Source organism: Poromitra crassiceps, assembly GCF_964638095.1.
Source record: "Poromitra crassiceps genome assembly, chromosome: 5".
Classification (NCBI taxonomy): domain Eukaryota; kingdom Metazoa; phylum Chordata; class Actinopteri; order Beryciformes; family Melamphaidae; genus Poromitra; species Poromitra crassiceps.
The window spans coordinates 11,719,715-11,739,909 of record NC_139642.1 but is presented as its reverse complement, the minus strand read 5'-3'; the positions used below and the strand labels follow the sequence as shown (position 1 = coordinate 11,739,909).

At 43.0% G+C, this 20,195-nt stretch overlaps 1 protein-coding gene across 1 annotated transcript in view; it reads right to left on the bottom strand.

Moving 5' to 3' along the window:
• Window positions 1-20,195, bottom strand: part of LOC310776305 (chloride channel protein 2-like) — a gene marked incomplete at both ends in the record, with an annotated part of 117,960 nt that overhangs the window by 87,957 nt on the left and 9,808 nt on the right. Inside the window, one exon of the mRNA XM_083636508.1 lies at window positions 98-167. Within this exon, the coding sequence (XP_083492634.1) occupies window positions 98-167 (70 nt within the window). The remainder of the gene's footprint in view (window positions 1-97; window positions 168-20,195) is intronic.

The following is a 20,195-nucleotide window of genomic DNA, read 5'->3' as shown; positions in this document are numbered from 1 at the left end:
TGGGGGAGGGAATGTAAGGTGGCATATAATTATTGGATACCACACACACACACACACACACACACACACACACACACACACACACACAGCTTCTTACCAATGACAAACACGGGCATGAAAGCTCCGCAGGGCACCGGGATGGTGGTGGCCAGGGCCGACATCCAGAACTGAGGAAGAGAGAGAGAGAAAGAGAAGACATGAGAGGAAGGACAGAAACACAAAGAACAGGGTGGCATTTCAATGAGCTCCAGAGGAGCGTCTGCTCTGATAGGCCTGTTGAATGGTCTGCTAGCGGCGGGGAAGGCTCAGCGCCGAGGTTAGCTCCAGCGCTCACTATCAGTCTTCACTTTGACAAGGACCCAGAGACGAAGCTGGGGTGATGAGCGGGCGCGGCTGATTGGCTGACGCCGGGCCAGGTGATGAGCGGGCGCGGCTGATTGGCTGACGCCGGGGCCAGGCGAGCGTAAGGGACTGCTAATTAGGGAGGACAAACAAAAAGGGAAATGCCACCGCTGACAATGTGTGAGCTTCACCATGTGTGTGTGTGTGTGTTTGTATGTGTGTGTGCGTGTTTGTGTGTGTGTGTGTGTGTGTTTGTGTATTGTGTGTGTGTGTGTGTGTGTGTGTTTGTATTTGTATTGTGTGTGTGTGTGTATTAGTAGTAGTTGACGCTAGTTTTGTGACGGTTTGGTGCGGCTGGCCCGTTAAGACAAACACACACTACAACTTTAGATTGAGATAAATAATGGTAATTATCTCACACACACACACACACACACGCACACACTTCTCCGGGTCATTTCTTTGGCACAGGGAGAGAAAGTTGACACTCGGTGACATTCTGTGTTTGCGGGCGGAAGATGTGCTGATGGGAGTGTCGCACAAGTCATTAGACAAACCTCATGGAGGTAATCTAGAGGTTTCAAATAGACTTTTTAATTACACTCATCTCTCTATCCCTCCTTCTCTCTCTCTCTCTCCATCCCTCCTTCCCTCTCTCTCCTCTCTGTCTATAGTTAGCTGTAATTAAGGCCGGCTGCCACGGTGAAGTAATGGATCTCCTTCTGTAACCCTACACTGCAGCCGCTTTCACACCCACACACACATCCAGGCGTAGGTGTTCACGCACGCGCGCACACACACACACACACACACACACACACACACACACACACACAGTGATGGGAATCAGAGCTTAACATGGCGGCGTGCCAGGGGGCGCTGTTCGCTGTATGGGACAAAAAGCACACAAACATTCAAACAGCAGAAGATATAACAAACAGAGAGCTCAGGCCTTCTCTCCGTACATAAATGTTCTTTAGGTGTTTGTTGTCTGGGGCCGGTTGCACAAAACTGTTATCTTGGGTAACTGGGTGATTATTTCTGGAAAGAGACATTACCGTTTGAGTTTTTCAAATGTATGTTTTTTGCCGTTTTGAGCAGCACAAGCCGAGTGCCATCCAGTTCCATTGCATTGTAGAAAAGGCAGAAATCTCTACGCCTGATATATCCAAAACTCAGCAACTCACACCAAAACGATGTCAAGTCAAGTCAAGTTTATTTGTATAGCACATTTCATACACAGAGGCAATTCAAAGTGCTTCACATAAAATGGTTGAGAGGAAAAGAAAAGAAAAGAAGAGAATAAAATGGACATTTAAAAGCATCACAACAAAACTTTAAAAAAAGAGTATAAAAAGTGCATTAAGCAACAGGCGCAGAGCTAAAAACTTATAGAGGACTCATTGGGTTTGCATAGTAGCTGTCAGCAGTTAAAAGCGACGGTAAACATAAAAGTCTTTAGTCTATTTTTAAAAGTAAGTAAGGTTGGGGCAGATCTGAGGTCTTCAGGCAATTTGTTCCAGCTAGCAGAAGCATAGTGGGTAAATGCAGCCTTCCCATGATTTGATTTGATCCTAGGGACAGTTAAAAAGCTGGACCCTGCTGACCTAAGAGTTCTAGACGGTTCGTAGCGTGGGAGCAATTCAGCTATGTATTTTGGGCCTAAGCCATTAAGTGATTTATAGACTAATAACAGTATTTTAAAATCTATTCTCTGACACACTGGCAACCAGTGTAAGGACTTAAGAACTGGAGTGATATGATCAGCTTTCTTAGTCTTCGTTAGAACTCTAGCAGCAGCATTCTGAATGAGTTGAAGTTGCCTAAGTTCTTTTTTGGAGAGACCAGAAAAAAGGCTATTGCAGTAGTCTAACCTACTATAAATGAAGGCGTGAATTAGTTTTTCTAGATCCTGTCTGGACATGTATCCCCTAATTCTTGCTATATTTTTAAGGTGATAAAAAGCAGATTTTCTAATTGACTTAATGTGGGAGTTAAAGTTGAGATCGGAATCAATAATAACTCCAAGATTTTTGACTTGATCTTTAGGCTTCAGGGATAGAGACTCAAGGCGTGCAGTGATTTTAAGCCTTTGTTCTTTGGGACCAAAGACGATCACCTCAGTTTTGTCTTTGTTTAGCTGTAGGAAATTCTGGCACATCCAGTTATTTATTTGATCAGTGCACTGGCACAATGATTCTATGGGGGCATAGTCAGCTGAGGAAAGAGTTATATACAACTGAGTGTCGTCTGCGTAGTTATGATAGGCTACTTTGTTTTTTTGCATAATTAGGCCTAGAGGGAGCATATAACGGTTGAAGAGGACGGGCCCCATAATGGATCCTTGAGGCACCCCACAAGTCATCCTAGTTAGGTCAGATGTGTAATTGCCAATGGAGATGAAGTACTCGATGGAAAGTCACAGCAAAATGTCGATGGATAAATAGTAGGGGTGCACCGATCGATCGGCACGCAATCTGTATCGGCCGATTTTGACCTCAAATATGTGATCTGCTGCTGCAGATATTTCTTTATTGTCGCCGATCGCATAGCCGATCATGCTGCGTGTGAGAAACATGAGGCAGCCCATTTTCATGTCTTCAATGTCCATCGTTTAACTTTAATATTGTGCTCTAACGTTTATATCATTGTGTTGCAAAGCACATGCTTTGCTTTCGTCAGCCGTACTTTCCGTACTATAAGGCGCAGCAGCTAAATTGAATGATTGTTACAAGCCGCACTGGACTAAGCCGCAGGTGTTTAATGTTTAAAACTGGTCAGGAGGAGGCGTAGCGCCTGCCTGTAACAGAGATCTCCGTGTCTTATCAGCGGAGACCGTTTTGAGTCCGATGAACAAATCAATCAAAAACACTTCACTACGTCCAACATAGGCTACAAGATTCGTTTCATTCCATTGAATTTGGCAGCGCGGACGAAACATGGGTGGAACGAAACATGCAAATTACATGTTTTGCATCCTCATCGTCATAACACAGCCAGTTCTCCATCTTTTGAAGCATGACGTTAGATTACAACGAGCTAGTTGTGTGGCTTAGCCTTCCAAAATGTTGCCGTTAAGTTTTTAGAATGTAATACATAGAATTGGGAACGTTACATTCAATTTCATTCAGACTGTGTTTCTGGCTCAATCGCCGACTTTTTTCCCCCGGAGCGAGGGAGGGTGAGAGGAGGGAGGGTGTTTTACAGTAGTGGCTGAGAGAGCGTAGTGGCACAGTGCTCCAATCAGGTCGCGAGGCACATTTTTTGCAACATCATCCAATCAGGGTCTCGCTCTGGTAATGTCTGTCTTACTCTCGTTCTGTCTCTCGTACCAAAATCCATAGATTTAGGAGGTCCCCTAGTGGCCGTTAGCTGTAAAAATCCATAGATAAGCCGCACCGTTATATAAGCCACATTTTATATGTAAAATGGAAACTGTTCTATAATAGACTGCTATAAACAAAATAAATATATATATATATATATATATAGGTGATCGGTAATCGGTCGATGATCGGTTGGGCAGATATTTCTCATAGGTGATCGGCAATCGGTGATCGGTGGCAAAAAACGTGATCGGTGCACCCCTAATAAATAGCACTACATGTAAGAGGAGAAACATGTCATTTTGGATTTTAGGGTGAGCTGTCCCTTTAAGGTTTTTTGTGCAACTGGCCCCTGGTCTCCTCTTCCTCCTCCTCCTCCTCCTCCTCCTCTCAGAGCGGTAAGACCTTCATAAGAGCTGGGAGGCTTTAAAGGATCTGGGAACTCATAACATGGGCTTAACTTTATCACAGAGGCAGGTGAACTTTGATGAGACCTGGGTGTGTGTGTGTGTGTGTGTGTGTGTGTGTGTGTGTAGGTGTGTGTGTGTGTGTGTGTGTGTGTGTGTGTGTGTGTGTGTATGTAGGTGTGTGTGTGTGTGTGTGTGTGTGGGGGTGTGTGTGTGTATGTAGGTGTGTGTGTGTGTGTGTGTGTGTGTGTGTGTATGTAGGTGTATGTAGGTGTGTGTGTGTGTGTGTGTGTGTGTGTGTGTGTGTGTGTGTGTGTGTGTGTGTGTGTGTGTGACTTATACGTAACATACCGGCAGGAGACCGCTTCACACAATTTTCAGAAACACACTTAGCGGAGGGCTGTTTCCAGCTGGCCATGACACCCATAGTAACAGACAACTGAAACCAAGTGTCATATTCTGAGCAGTTGACTCTGGCCTCCAGAGTGTTAAAACGCCTCAGTCAATGCATGCATGTTCTGCCTTTTACCATCATTTTTACTTCTTTATTTCTCAGGCCCGTAGCGAGTGATAACATAATAACTGCTGGTGATATAATCAACAATTGTACAAATGTCCCTTCACATGATGGGTCACGATTGTAATTTTTCTTTACTAGCAATCGATTTCTAGGGTGGAGTCTCTGGAGACTATGACATCACTGATGATGTCACTTCCGTCACTTTCGTGACTTAGCCCGCCACCCGTCCACCCACTTAGGCTAGCAATCTCGCGTGCTCGATTTCTAGGGTGGAGAGTCTGGAGACGATGCACCATGGGCGAAACATGTAGGATTTATGACATCACTGATGATGTCAATTGATTTATGACATCACTGATGGTGTCACAATCAAAACGTCACAATGGGTAAGTAGAGAAAGAGTTGTGGCATCACTGATGATGTCACCAAAATCGTGACTAACAGACACCGCAAATCATGACCTGCCCACTTAGGCGATGATGATGCTGGTATGTACTGTACTATAATAGCATCTTCAGACTGATATTGGAATACTTTCAAAAAGTTACACCCCTCAACAATCCCTGGTTAATGTAATATTAGCATAGCAGGTTTTATTTCTTTTTTGACTCATTTACAAGTATATTATATGATATTTTAACAAGTTATTCCTTATTATCTGGTTTATAGCTACGCATAAAATATCACACACACAGATCGCTGGCACACACAGGTGAGGACCAGAGTATGTTGGCATTGGCTTCCCCTGCCTCTCAGGACAGCAGCCAACCTGGTTGATGTGCTCACTCTCTGTGCAGTGACAGGCACCCATGGGTGCTGCCGCGGGTGCCTCAGTGTTGCCAAGGCTAAAGACATGACCGCCCCTAGCTGGAAATCATCTGTACTGCCGCATCGAGTATCGGACTGTGGCACACACACACACACACACACACACACACACACACACACACACACACAGAGTGAATTGTGAATTCATATACAGTATCTCATCCCATCCCATAAAATCCATTCCATTCTGTAGTAATGGGAAAATGCCTTTGCGGCTCAACAAGATTTACCGTATAGAGACGAGGTGAATAGACCGGTAGCATTAACTTTTACTGCACACGCACGAACACACACACACACACACACACACACACACACACACACACACACACGCACAAACACACACACACACACACACACGCACGAACACACACACACACACGAACACGCACTTCTGTCCGTAACACGGTCTTCAGCAATAAAACCTCTAGATTACCTCCATGAGGTTTGTCTAATGACTTGTGCGACACTCCCATCAGAAGATCTTTCCGCCCGCAAACACAGAATGTCACCGAGTGTCAACTTTCTCTCCCTGTGCCAAAGAAATGACCCGGAGAAGTGTGTGTGTGTGTGTGTGTGTGTGTGTGTGACAGAGAGGAGAGAGAGAGAGAGAGAGAGAGGGAAGGAGGGATAGAGAGAGAGGGAATGAGAGGGAGAGGGATGGAGAGAGATGAGTGTAATTAAAAAGTCTATTTGAAAACTACACGTTTTAATAGGTATATTTAATCACAGATGGATTCCAAGTTTCCTGCAACAGCAAGATTAAAGAACGAAATCCACCAATCTTGACAGAAAAATCGATTTATACTGTTCCCTCAATTGTGACCAGCGATGCATCCCCCTACAGGGCTGCAACATCTTAATCCTCACCACCGCTCTCACAATCCAAGCCAAAATGTGAAACACGTCTTATCACTGAATGAACTGCCTGCTTCTGATCACTGAACAAGATATCAGGCCTCTCTGTGATGAGGCGACACCAGAGAGGAACCAAAACAGTTGGCTGAAGTAACAAGAGTCAGACTTACAAACACACAGATCATGATAATAATCACATTGATTTATCCATTCCTCAAATCATTTCAAACGCACTCCTCGGGCTCAATTATTTTCATCGCAGAATAATCTGTCGATTATTTTCTCGACTAATCGGTTAGTTGTTATACTATAAAATGTCAGAAAATGGTGAGAAATGTCGATCAGTGTTTCCCAAAGTCCAAGATGATGTGCTCAAATGTCTTATAAAGATATTCAGTTTACTGTCACAGAGGAGTAAAGAAACTAGTCTGGTATCCAGCCCCAATGACGCCGAATGTAAGTAGAGCTGAAGCTTGAGGCAGGCACAAGCTGAACTGACGCTTAACCGTTCACACAAGAAGCCTTCTCTTTTCCTCTCAGCGCCTCCTTGGCACGCCTTGAACCCGCCCACAACTCCCATTGACTTCATGCCTGGCAGCTTCAAGCTTCACGTGTCACGCCTGGAAAATAGGACGATCGCTTGAGCAAGGCGTGAGCGTGGCTTCAGCGAGACACGCGCGCGGGTGGTGTGAACGGCCTCGCCTGTTAACAAGGACGCCTAAATGAAACTTGTAGGTTGAGTTTAGGTTGAGCGTTGCTTTGGCGTATGGTGTGTGAACGGGTGCTTATGATCTGGACGCAAGGCTACATCACTGATTCAGTGATGTATTTGACATATTGTGACAAAAATATGTGACATATTGTCACATATTTTTCTGCCCCAACTGATTGGTTGCTGTCTGTGTCAATCATCAAACTCTTTTTTATTATTACCCTGCCCCCCCCATTTTCTACCCAATTGTACTTGGCCAATTCCCCCCCTCCCCCCCCTCCCTGCTGCTCCACTCTCTGCCGATCTGGGGAGAGCCATAGAGTAGCACCATGCTTCTTCCGACACATGCACAGTTACCGGCCACTTCTTTTCACCTGACAGCGGGGAGCTTCACTTGCAGGACATAGCACTTGGGAGGATCATGCTATTCCACCAGTTCCCTTCCGCCCAAAACAGGCGCCCCGACCGACTAGAGGAGGCGCTAGTGCAGCGACCAGTGGACATGTGTAAAATAGTCAAAGTAAAGAAAAATGTTGTGTGTCACTTCAAACTGTTGACTGGTAGTGTATGTACTGTAGTATGTACATACTGTACTGTAGTATGTACATACATGTACTGTACTACCATATGTCTGCTCTTTACCAGGTATCATGACTTGATAGTGGTGCATACTTGCATATTCACTCTGAAAATCGAATAACGGCAATCCAGCAACGTACATTTTGCACACCCTGCATTTGCTGCAAGTACCTAAATTTACATATTTTCATAGGCAGCAGATTCAGATTTGTCCGATATGTTCTGTTGGTTGCAATTAACGGACGCACTCCCTCTATTTGTACTATCATTATTCATAGCCATTGCTATATTCTACTCTGTGCAGCTGCAGCAACTCCATTTCCCCACAGGGATCATTAAACTTTCATCTAACCGATCTAAGCCCGTGAGCGTACATCTCACACAGATAGTCCAGCAGCACCATCAACCTCCATAAGGTTCTCTGAACCTCAAACTGAAGGGGCACACTCCACTGACAGGAGGAGCGTACTAAATGTGCGACATCCAGACTCGTGACTGGAGGTGAAGCCCGAAAAGCCTGCGAATGCGTGAAAAATCTGGTGGCGAAACGAGAAAACCTCTTGCATTAAAATCACATTAAAGTTGACTTAATGACCCACATACATTGTGAATCTGCTGAGGCTTTAATGAGACTTATAAGTCACACAGTAGCTTCAGGGCTCAACTGCTTCAGAGGAAGAACATGCTCTATGTGTTTCATATCTTTGACGCAGTCTTCATTTTACACATATTATTACACCGTCGTCGTAAAAGAAACGCAAGCCGCTCCCTTCAGTGAATCCACGAGGGATTTGAGGAGGAGTGGGAACATCACGTGATTTATAGCAGTGGTTCTCAGCGTGGGGTCTGGGGACCACCAGGGGTTTGTTCAACTAATTTACAAGAAGCACATTAAAGAATGTAGAGCAAATATAGACTATTGTCATCATAGTTTCACTGCTATCTCACTACCTACAATACAGATAGTCATCATGGGATTCTGGGGAAAAAATCATATCTATAGATATATAGATATAGGTAAAATCTCATCAATTTGGGGGGTCCATGAACCTAATCTGGACTAAGTTAGGTCTCCTTGATGGAAAAGGTTAAGAAACGCTGGTTTATAGTTTAGTCTCCCAGAGACAACGTGTTCAGAGACTCGCTGTTTGTTAGACGTTTCATGGTGGCTATTAACAATCTCATTAAACAGCGATGACGTTCTGTTGTGATTATAATGTGCCTGTAATGCACTTATTATGAGATTACCATGTAAACCTTATCAGCAACACAGCTAAGTGGAATCAGAAGGTCAGAGATGATTCATCTACCGCTTTGTCATAACTTTGGTGGATGTTAACGTTTGCATCCACATCCTTTAACACGAGGAGCTGAGCAGCCATCTCACAATGAGAGATGGTCAATATGAGGCTCAGGGAGGGAGAGAGAGAGAACACACTGTCCTTACTGATAATGCTGCCTCCCATCGTCCTTATTGCATGTAATACTTCTACCTGCCTGCAGGTCTCTGCAGTCCTTACTGAGCATGCTACCCTTACCAGCCTTATGGCTCATTTCCACCAAGGCAGCACAGTACAGCTCTACTCGACCTGGTCTTACTCGTCTCTACTTGATATAGACTCTGTTTCCATAGCAAGTTCACTCGCCTCCCACCACACCTGGTCGCCATAGAGACCGCATATCTGTCCTCCGCCCATAGCCGAAGTAGGCTATAACGTACAACGTTAAAATTAAATCCATACACGGAACTTTTAAACTGGTTATGAAATACTGGTGCCTCTAAATGACCTACAGTGTACATGGGCAAATGTGACAATCGGCCAGGAGAATGGATATCACTTTGTTGTTACTCAAACTCACATGCATGCACCCCGCGCTACGGGGAGAAGGGAAGCCTCTACCCCAGCGGCAACTCACCAGGCAAGATCACGGCATCGCTAAACCCCCGCCTCCGGCCTAGCGGAGCCAACTACAAAGGGCTTCCCGAGGAGCGGACTTTTTCTCTCTCAAAACAATTGAAAACCACCATCATGTTAAAGCTGAGCAAGGAGATCGATTTTATTTCACCAGAGCTGAAGGCAGCAACACAAAAGACTGATGGAAATAACAGAAGAGAAGGTAAGCCCCACTAAACTGGTATCCAGCATTGACAGTAGATACAGTAAACACGATTCTGCCTGACCAATCCGTCGTCTGCAGTGTTTTCACGTCACGGTATGGTACCGGGTCCACAGCGCTGGAACCTCAACAGAGCAGGGACCAAAAGCAGCACGACTCAACCCCGACTCAACCCGGGCTGTCCATGTTTTTGATCGGTGGAATGAGACAAAAAAGCGAGACGAGCTGGGCGGGGCCGCGCTGATACCAGCGGTGGAAATGGGCCATTAGGTCTCTGCAGTCCTTACTGATGCACATACAATTTAAATGCGCCAGTTAGCCAGAAGGCTATTTTACATGTGCTGTCCCTGGACTGAGCTTAAGAGGTCACCCTAAAAAGATTGGAAAAAAAAATCCATACAATCAGACTTCTTTTTGGAGCCAGTGGAGTCGCCCCCCCCTGCAGACCATTTGAAAGAATGCAGGTTTAAGGGACTTCCGTATTGGCTTCCCTTTTCAGAACTGGAGCTTGCCCCTTGGTTGTGCACTTGGTGAAAAATGAGATTGTCATCTCTGATGCCCAAATTCACACAATCAAGCGTGTGATCCCTAAATTCAACTCGTCATCAAGTGTGTGAGCGCTAAATTCATTCAATTCAATTCCTCTACAATGGACAAAAAACCTCCATGTGGTGCTTGTTGAGTGTATGAAGTCATAACTCCATGTGGTGCTTGTTGAGTGTATGAAGTCATAACTCCATGTGGTGGTTGTTGAGAGTATGAAGTCATAACTCCATGTGGTGCTTGTTGAGTGTATAAAGTCATAACTCCATGTGGTGGTTGTTGAGTGTATGAAGTCATAACTCCATGTGGTGCTTGTTGAGTGTATGAAGTCATAACTCCATGTGGTGGTTGTTGAGAGTATGAAGTCATAACTCCATGTGGTGCTTGTTGAGTGTATGAAGTCATAACTCCATGTGGTGGTTGTTGAGTGTATGAAGTCATAACTCCATGTGGTGCTTGTTGAGTGTATAAAGTCATAACTCCATGTGGTGCTTGTTGAGTGTATGAAGTCATAACTCCATGTGGTGCTTGTTGAGTGTATAAAGTCATAACTCCATGTGGTGGTTGTTGAGTGTATAAAGTCATAACTCCATGTGGTGCTTGTTGAGTGTATAAAGTCATAACTCCATGTGGTGCTTGTTGAGTGTATAAAGTCATAACTCCATGTGGTGCTTGTTGAGTGTATAAAGTCATAACTCCATGTGGTGCTTGTTGAGTGTATAAAGTCATAACTCCATGTGGTGCTTGTTGAGAGTATGAAGTCATAACTCCATGTGGTGCTTGTTGAGTGTATAAAGTCATAACTCCATGTGGTGGTTGTTGAGTGTATGAAGTCATAACTCCATGTGGTGCTTGTTGAGTGTATAAAGTCATAACTCCATGTGGTGCTTGTTGAGTGTATAAAGTCATAACTCCATGTGGTGCTTGTTGAGTGTATAAAGTCATAACTCCATGTGGTGCTTGTTGAGTGTATGAAGTCATAACTCCATGTGGTGCTTGTTGAGTGTATAAAGTCATAACTCCATGTGGTGCTTGTTGAGTGTATAAAGTCATAACTCCATGTGGTGCTTGTTGAGTGTATAAAGTCATAACTCCATGTGGTGCTTGTTGAGAGTATAAAGTCATAACTCCATGTGGTGCTTGTTGAGTGTATGAAGTCATAACTCCATGTGGTGGTTGTTGAGTGTATAAAGTCATAACTCCATGTGGTGCTTGTTGAGTGTATAAAGTCATAACTCCATGTGGTGCTTGTTGAGTGTATAAAGTCATAACTCCATGTGGTGCTTGTTGAGTGTATAAAGTCATAACTCCATGTGGTGCTTGTTGAGAGTATAAAGTCATAACTCCATGTGGTGCTTGTTGAGTGTATGAAGTCATAACTCCATGTGGTGCTTGTTGAGTGTATAAAGTCATAACTCCATGTGGTGCTTGTTGAGTGTATAAAGTCATAACTCCATGTGGTGCTTGTTGAGTGTATAAAGTCATAACTCCATGTGGTGCTTGTTGAGTGTATAAAGTCATAACTCCATGTGGTGGTTGTTGAGTGTATGAAGTCATAACTCCATGTGGTGCTTGTTGAGTGTATAAAGTCATAACTCCACGTGGTGCTTGTTGAGTGTATAAAGTCATAACTCCATGTGGTGCTTGTTGAGAGTATAAAGTCATAACTCCATGTGGTGCTTGTTGAGTGTATAAAGTCATAACTCCATGTGGTGCTTGTTGAGTGTATAAAGTCATAACTCCATGTGGTGCTTGTTGAGAGTATAAAGTCATAACTCCATGTGGTGCTTGTTGAGTGTATAAAGTCATAACTCCATGTGGTGCTTGTTGAGTGTATAAAGTCATAACTCCATGTGGTGCTTGTTGAGAGTATAAAGTCATAACTCCATGTGGTGCTTGTTGAGTGTATAAAGTCATAACTCCATGTGGTGCTTGTTGAGTGTATAAAGTCATAACTCCATGTGGTGCTTGTTGAGTGTATGAAGTCATAACTCCATGTGGTGCTTGTTGAGTGTATGAAGTCATAACTCCATGTGGTGCTTGTTGAGTGTATAAAGTCATAACTCCATGTGGTGCTTGTTGAGTGTATAAAGTCATAACTCCATGTGGTGCTTGTTGAGTGTATAAAGTCATAACTCCATGTGGTGCTTGTTGAGTGTATAAAGTCATAACTCCATGTGGTGCTTGTTGAGAGTATAAAGTCATAACTCCATGTGGTGCTTGTTGAGTGTATAAAGTCATAACTCCATGTGGTGCTTGTTGAGTGTATAAAGTCATAACTCCATGTGGTGCTTGTTGAGTGTATGAAGTCATAACTCCATGTGGTGCTTGTTGAGTGTATGAAGTCATAACTCCATGTGGTGCTTGTTGAGTGTATAAAGTCATAACTCCATGTGGTGCTTGTTGAGTGTATAAAGTCATAACTCCATGTGGTGCTTGTTGAGTGTATAAAGTCATAACTCCATGTGGTGCTTGTTGAGAGTATAAAGTCATAACTCCATGTGGTGCTTGTTGAGTGTATAAAGTCATAACTCCATGTGGTGCTTGTTGAGTGTATAAAGTCATAACTCCATGTGGTGGTTGTTGAGTGTATGAAGTCATAACTCCATGTGGTGCTTGTTGAGTGTATAAAGTCATAACTCCATGTGGTGCTTGTTGAGTGTATAAAGTCATAACTCCATGTGGTGCTTGTTGAGAGTATGAAGTCATAACTCCATGTGGTGGTTGTTGAGTGTATAAAGTCATAACTCCATGTGGTGCTTGTTGAGTGTATAAAGTCATAACTCCATGTGGTGGTTGTTGAGTGTATAAAGTCATAACTCCATGTGGTGCTTGTTGAGTGTATAAAGTCATAACTCCATGTGGTGCTTGTTGAGTGTATAAAGTCATAACTCCATGTGGTGCTTGTTGAGTGTATGAAGTCATAACTCCATGTGGTGCTTGTTGAGTGTATAAAGTCATAACTCCATGTGGTGCTTGTTGAGTGTATAAAGTCATAACTCCATGTGGTGCTTGTTGAGTGTATAAAGTCATAACTCCATGTGGTGCTTGTTGAGTGTATAAAGTCATAACTCCATGTGGTGCTTGTTGAGTGTATAAAGTCATAACTCCATGTGGTGCTTGTTGAGTGTATAAAGTCATAACTCCATGTGGTGGTTGTTGAGTGTATGAAGTCATAACTCCATGTGGTGGTTGTTGAGTGTATAAAGTCATAACTCCATGTGGTGCTTGTTGAGTGTATGAAGTCATAACTCCATGTGGTGGTTGTTGAGTGTATAAAGTCATAACTCCATGTGGTGGTTGTTGAGTGTATAAAGTCATAACTCCATGTGGTGCTTGTTGAGTGTATAAAGTCATAACTCCATGTGGTGCTTGTTGAGTGTATGAAGTCATAACTCCATGTGGTGGTTGTTGAGTGTATAAAGTCATAACTCCATGTGGTGCTTATTGAGTGTATAAAGTCATAACTCCATGTGGTGCTTGTTGAGTGTATGAAGTCATAACTCCATGTGGTGCTTGTTGAGTGTATAAAGTCATAACTCCATGTGGTGCTTGTTGAGTGTATAAAGTCATAACTCCATGTGGTGCTTGTTGAGTGTATAAAGTCATAACTCCATGTGGTGCTTGTTGAGAGTATGAAGTCATAACTCCATGTGGTGCTTGTTGAGTGTATGAAGTCATAACTCCATGTGGTGGTTGTTGAGTGTATAAAGTCATAACTCCATGTGGTGCTTGTTGAGTGTATAAAGTCATAACTCCATGTGGTGCTTGTTGAGTGTATGAAGTCATAACTCCATGTGGTGCTTGTTGAGTGTATAAAGTCATAACTCCATGTGGTGCTTGTTGAGTGTATAAAGTCATAACTCCATGTGGTGCTTGTTGAGTGTATAAAGTCATAACTCCATGTGGTGCTTGTTGAGAGTATAAAGTCATAACTCCATGTGGTGCTTGTTGAGTGTATGAAGTCATAACTCCATGTGGTGGTTGTTGAGTGTATAAAGTCATAACTCCATGTGGTGCTTGTTGAGAGTATAAAGTCATAACTCCATGTGGTGCTTGTTGAGTGTATAAAGTCATAACTCCATGTGGTGGTTGTTGAGTGTATAAAGTCATAACTCCATGTGGTGGTTGTTGAGTGTATGAAGTCATAACTCCATGTGGTGCTTGTTGAGTGTATAAAGTCATAACTCCATGTGGTGCTTGTTGAGTGTATAAAGTCATAACTCCATGTGGTGCTTGTTGAGTGTATAAAGTCATAACTCCATGTGGTGCTTGTTGAGTGTATGAAGTCATAACTCCATGTGGTGGTTGTTGAGTGTATAAAGTCATAACTCCATGTGGTGCTTGTTGAGTGTATAAAGTCATAACTCCATGTGGTGCTTGTTGAGTGTATAAAGTCATAACTCCATGTGGTGCTTGTTGAGTGTATAAAGTCATAACTCCATGTGGTGGTTGTTGAGTGTATGAAGTCATAACTCCATGTGGTGCTTGTTGAGTGTATAAAGTCATAACTCCATGTGGTGCTTGTTGAGTGTATAAAGTCATAACTCCATGTGGTGCTTGTTGAGTGTATAAAGTCATAACTCCATGTGGTGCTTGTTGAGTGTATAAAGTCATAACTCCATGTGGTGCTTGTTGAGTGTATAAAGTCATAACTCCATGTGGTGGTTGTTGAGTGTATGAAGTCATAACTCCATGTGGTGGTTGTTGAGTGTATAAAGTCATAACTCCATGTGGTGCTTGTTGAGTGTATGAAGTCATAACTCCATGTGGTGCTTGTTGAGTGTATGAAGTCATAACTCCATGTGGTGGTTGTTGAGTGTATAAAGTCATAACTCCATGTGGTGCTTATTGAGTGTATAAAGTCATAACTCCATGTGGTGCTTGTTGAGTGTATGAAGTCATAACTCCATGTGGTGCTTGTTGAGTGTATAAAGTCATAACTCCATGTGGTGCTTGTTGAGTGTATAAAGTCATAACTCCATGTGGTGCTTGTTGAGTGTATAAAGTCATAACTCCATGTGGTGCTTGTTGAGAGTATGAAGTCATAACTCCATGTGGTGCTTGTTGAGTGTATGAAGTCATAACTCCATGTGGTGGTTGTTGAGTGTATAAAGTCATAACTCCATGTGGTGCTTGTTGAGTGTATAAAGTCATAACTCCATGTGGTGCTTGTTGAGTGTATGAAGTCATAACTCCATGTGGTGCTTGTTGAGTGTATAAAGTCATAACTCCATGTGGTGCTTGTTGAGTGTATAAAGTCATAACTCCATGTGGTGCTTGTTGAGTGTATAAAGTCATAACTCCATGTGGTGGTTGTTGAGTGTATGAAGTCATAACTCCATGTGGTGCTTGTTGAGTGTATAAAGTCATAACTCCATGTGGTGCTTGTTGAGTGTATAAAGTCATAACTCCATGTGGTGCTTGTTGAGAGTATGAAGTCATAACTCCATGTGGTGGTTGTTGAGTGTATAAAGTCATAACTCCATGTGGTGCTTGTTGAGTGTATAAAGTCATAACTCCATGTGGTGGTTGTTGAGTGTATAAAGTCATAACTCCATGTGGTGCTTGTTGAGTGTATAAAGTCATAACTCCATGTGGTGCTTGTTGAGTGTATAAAGTCATAACTCCATGTGGTGCTTGTTGAGTGTATGAAGTCATAACTCCATGTGGTGCTTGTTGAGTGTATAAAGTCATAACTCCATGTGGTGCTTGTTGAGTGTATAAAGTCATAACTCCATGTGGTGCTTGTTGAGTGTATAAAGTCATAACTCCATGTGGTGGTTGTTGAGTGTATGAAGTCATAACTCCATGTGGTGGTTGTTGAGTGTATAAAGTCATAACTCCATGTGGTGCTTGTTGAGTGTATAAAGTCATAACTCCATGTGGTGGTTGTTGAGTGTATGAAGTCATAACTCCATGTGGTGCTTGTTGAGTGTATAAAGTCATAACTCCATGTGGTGCTTGTTGAGTGTATAAAGTCATAACTCCATGTGGTGCTTGTTGAGTGTATAAAGTCATAACTCCATGTGGTGCTTGTTGAGTGTATGAAGTCATAACTCCATGTGGTGGTTGTTGAGTGTATAAAGTCATAACTCCATGTGGTGCTTGTTGAGTGTATAAAGTCATAACTCCATGTGGTGGTTGTTGAGTGTATGAAGTCATAACTCCATGTGGTGCTTGTTGAGTGTATAAAGTCATAACTCCATGTGGTGCTTGTTGAGTGTATAAAGTCATAACTCCATGTGGTGCTTGTTGAGTGTATAAAGTCATAACTCCATGTGGTGCTTGTTGAGTGTATAAAGTCATAACTCCATGTGGTGCTTGTTGAGTGTATAAAGTCATAACTCCATGTGGTGGTTGTTGAGTGTATGAAGTCATAACTCCATGTGGTGGTTGTTGAGTGTATAAAGTCATAACTCCATGTGGTGCTTGTTGAGTGTATGAAGTCATAACTCCATGTGGTGCTTGTTGAGTGTATGAAGTCATAACTCCATGTGGTGGTTGTTGAGTGTATAAAGTCATAACTCCATGTGGTGCTTATTGAGTGTATAAAGTCATAACTCCATGTGGTGCTTGTTGAGTGTATGAAGTCATAACTCCATGTGGTGCTTGTTGAGTGTATAAAGTCATAACTCCATGTGGTGCTTGTTGAGTGTATAAAGTCATAACTCCATGTGGTGCTTGTTGAGTGTATAAAGTCATAACTCCATGTGGTGCTTGTTGAGAGTATGAAGTCATAACTCCATGTGGTGCTTGTTGAGTGTATGAAGTCATAACTCCATGTGGTGGTTGTTGAGTGTATAAAGTCATAACTCCATGTGGTGCTTGTTGAGTGTATAAAGTCATAACTCCATGTGGTGCTTGTTGAGTGTATAAAGTCATAACTCCATGTGGTGCTTGTTGAGAGTATGAAGTCATAACTCCATGTGGTGCTTGTTGAGTGTATGAAGTCATAACTCCATGTGGTGGTTGTTGAGTGTATAAAGTCATAACTCCATGTGGTGCTTGTTGAGTGTATAAAGTCATAACTCCATGTGGTGCTTGTTGAGTGTATAAAGTCATAACTCCATGTGGTGCTTGTTGAGTGTATAAAGTCATAACTCCATGTGGTGCTTGTTGAGTGTATAAAGTCATAACTCCATGTGGTGCTTGTTGAGTGTATGAAGTCATAACTCCATGTGGTGCTTGTTGAGTGTATAAAGTCATAACTCCATGTGGTGCTTGTTGAGTGTATAAAGTCATAACTCCATGTGGTGCTTGTTGAGTGTATAAAGTCATAACTCCATGTGGTGCTTGTTGAGAGTATGAAGTCATAACTCCATGTGGTGCTTGTTGAGTGTATGAAGTCATAACTCCATGTGGTGCTTGTTGAGTGTATGAAGTCCTATCTTTTCACAGTCTGTGTAATGGCGGAGTGTCCAGCGAGTGTCCAGCCTCGGGCAGATGAGGCACAGTAGCCACATGCTGCGCTGCCTGCAAATCCAATCTTCTGAGCCCAAACGCTGGACTGATTAGCACTGTGCTTGAGACAGGTGGCTGACATTCAAGACTAACTCGGCTACAGGCCTCCTCCCCCTCAGCTACAGGCCTCCTCCCCCTCAGCTACAGGACTCCTCCCCCTCAGCTACAGGACTCCTCCCCCTTCGACAATGCGAGCATCGACTCATGGGGTGTGTGCGACGACAACAACGAGAACCGTCCTTTGACTCTCGATGCCGTTAAGCTGAAGCTGTGGAGCGCCTGACTCAACCTGAGCAGAAGGCTTCAGGCATGGAGAAGAATAAACTGATTAAGCCTCCATGAAAGGCCCTGGGGAGCTATACAAACTGACCTTGGCATATTGATATTTCTGCATAATTCATTTGGCTGATTACATTTATCCTTCATTGCAACTGGCGTCCAATTTAAATCCCCCCGTCTGAGCGGTTCTAGTTTGAAGGTGTAAACCCGGGAAGTGTGAGATGATGATCTAAGTGGTACATCACATGTCAAACTAAATACAGGAGTTTAACTGGAGGCAGAAAGTGATTCATATGGTGCTGAGGGCAACACAGCTCCTCCTGCTGGAACATTCATAGTGAGGATTTACTATACAGAAAGACTATAGGAGAAAGAGACAGCAGTAGATTTAGATTTAGACTGGTGCATCTAACCTACATTGGCCTTTTATTGAGTATGTTTACATGCACACAATAAGTCCGTCCATAACTAGGGCTGGGCAATATAATCGATACGGCAATATATCGCGATATTTGTATTTCCCGATACTGTATCGATACTTGGACGCCAAGTATCACGATATTATCACATATATATATATATATATATATATATATACATACATATACATACATACATACACCGGTATATATATATATATATATATATATATATATATATATATATATATATTTTTTTTTTTTGCAGGCCATGCCTCGCCTCTGCATCTGGTGATTCCCACCCCTAATCGATACTGTATCGATATTTCCCATATCGATGTGTTCAGTAAAGGGGCATTCACACAGAGATATTTATTTTTCGCTCTGTCGCTCAAGTCAACCCTTTGGAATCGCTCTGTCGCTCTGTTTAAATCGCTCATCAACAGGCACACGAAATGACGGACATGTGGGGGCTATAACGTTACGCAATGTCATGCTGTTTGTCCACTACGAGCCACCGTCATTGTTTACAAGCTAAGCCTATCAGCGTGCTCCTAATGCGAGCTGCATACCGGTAGTACAGACTTCACTTCATGTCAGCTGTCAGCCTGTCAATGTGGTTTGTTGCCACACAATAAACCAGCGGTTTGTTCCAAGCCAGAGTGATCCTTGACTCGCTCTCACACGGCAGCCAATCAGCATTGAACAGCGAGCGACTGATGCCAGCGTATTTTCGCTCGAGTTGGAATATTTCATCTTGAGCGACGAGCGTATTTTCTCCCTGTCGCTCTGTCTCTGCCGCTCGGACGCCCAGCGATTATTCTCCCAGGCGAATATACGCTCAATCGCTCGTTTGCATTGACTTTGTATGTAAACTCGACGCCAGCAACAAACTTTAATAGGTCGGTGTGAACGCAGCTTAACACTCAACACTCAGTAGTTTTGACTAAATTTGTCCACTAACTTATCAGTATAAAGTGATGTATATATTATTACACTACCTGGGTGGTACACAGTGTGTTGTATCTTTAGCTCTATTATTTAATTTTGAGTAAATTCTGTAGAATATCGCAATATGTATCGCATCGCAATATATCGTGATACAATCGTATCGTGACCCAAGTATCGTGATGCGTATCGTATCGTGAGATCCTTGCCAAAACCCAGCCCTATCCATAACTGTGAATAATGAGGTAGTGGCAATAATCTGACGCGTTTACACGCACTTTACTGTAGTAAGAACAAAAAGTGATGATTCAGCAAAAATCTGTGTTTATTGGATTTCTCATAATGCGATAACAGCCTTTTATCCGGTAAAGCATATCAGACTATGCTGTTTACATGAGCACTTTGAATAATCTGGTGAGACCATAAATCAGATAACGATGGGATTATTAGTGGGCGTGTAAACGCACTCGGGGGCGAAATTCACAAAGAATGGATTGCAGCCGCTAAAAGCACCATGAACTGCATAACATTTGCAGCCGCTATTTGCTCCAGCTCGAGGAGCGATCCACAAACGATATTGCACTAATGATATGCCAGTGCAAACACGCCCATAACGTTTTACTGCCGAGTGCGATTTGTCCCCGTTTTGTGTCTGATTGCAATGATCAAAGTGGCAAAGTATTTAAATGTTGTCTTTGTCCTCTCTCCCTCTCCTCCTCCTTTCTTCCACTGACTAACTGAGCGCCAAATTCCATGTCATTATTTCACACGTGAGATTATAGCCATTATACCTTTAGAAGAACAGTGATGAGACGCAGACCTCCTGGATATGAAACGGGACATATTCGTGGC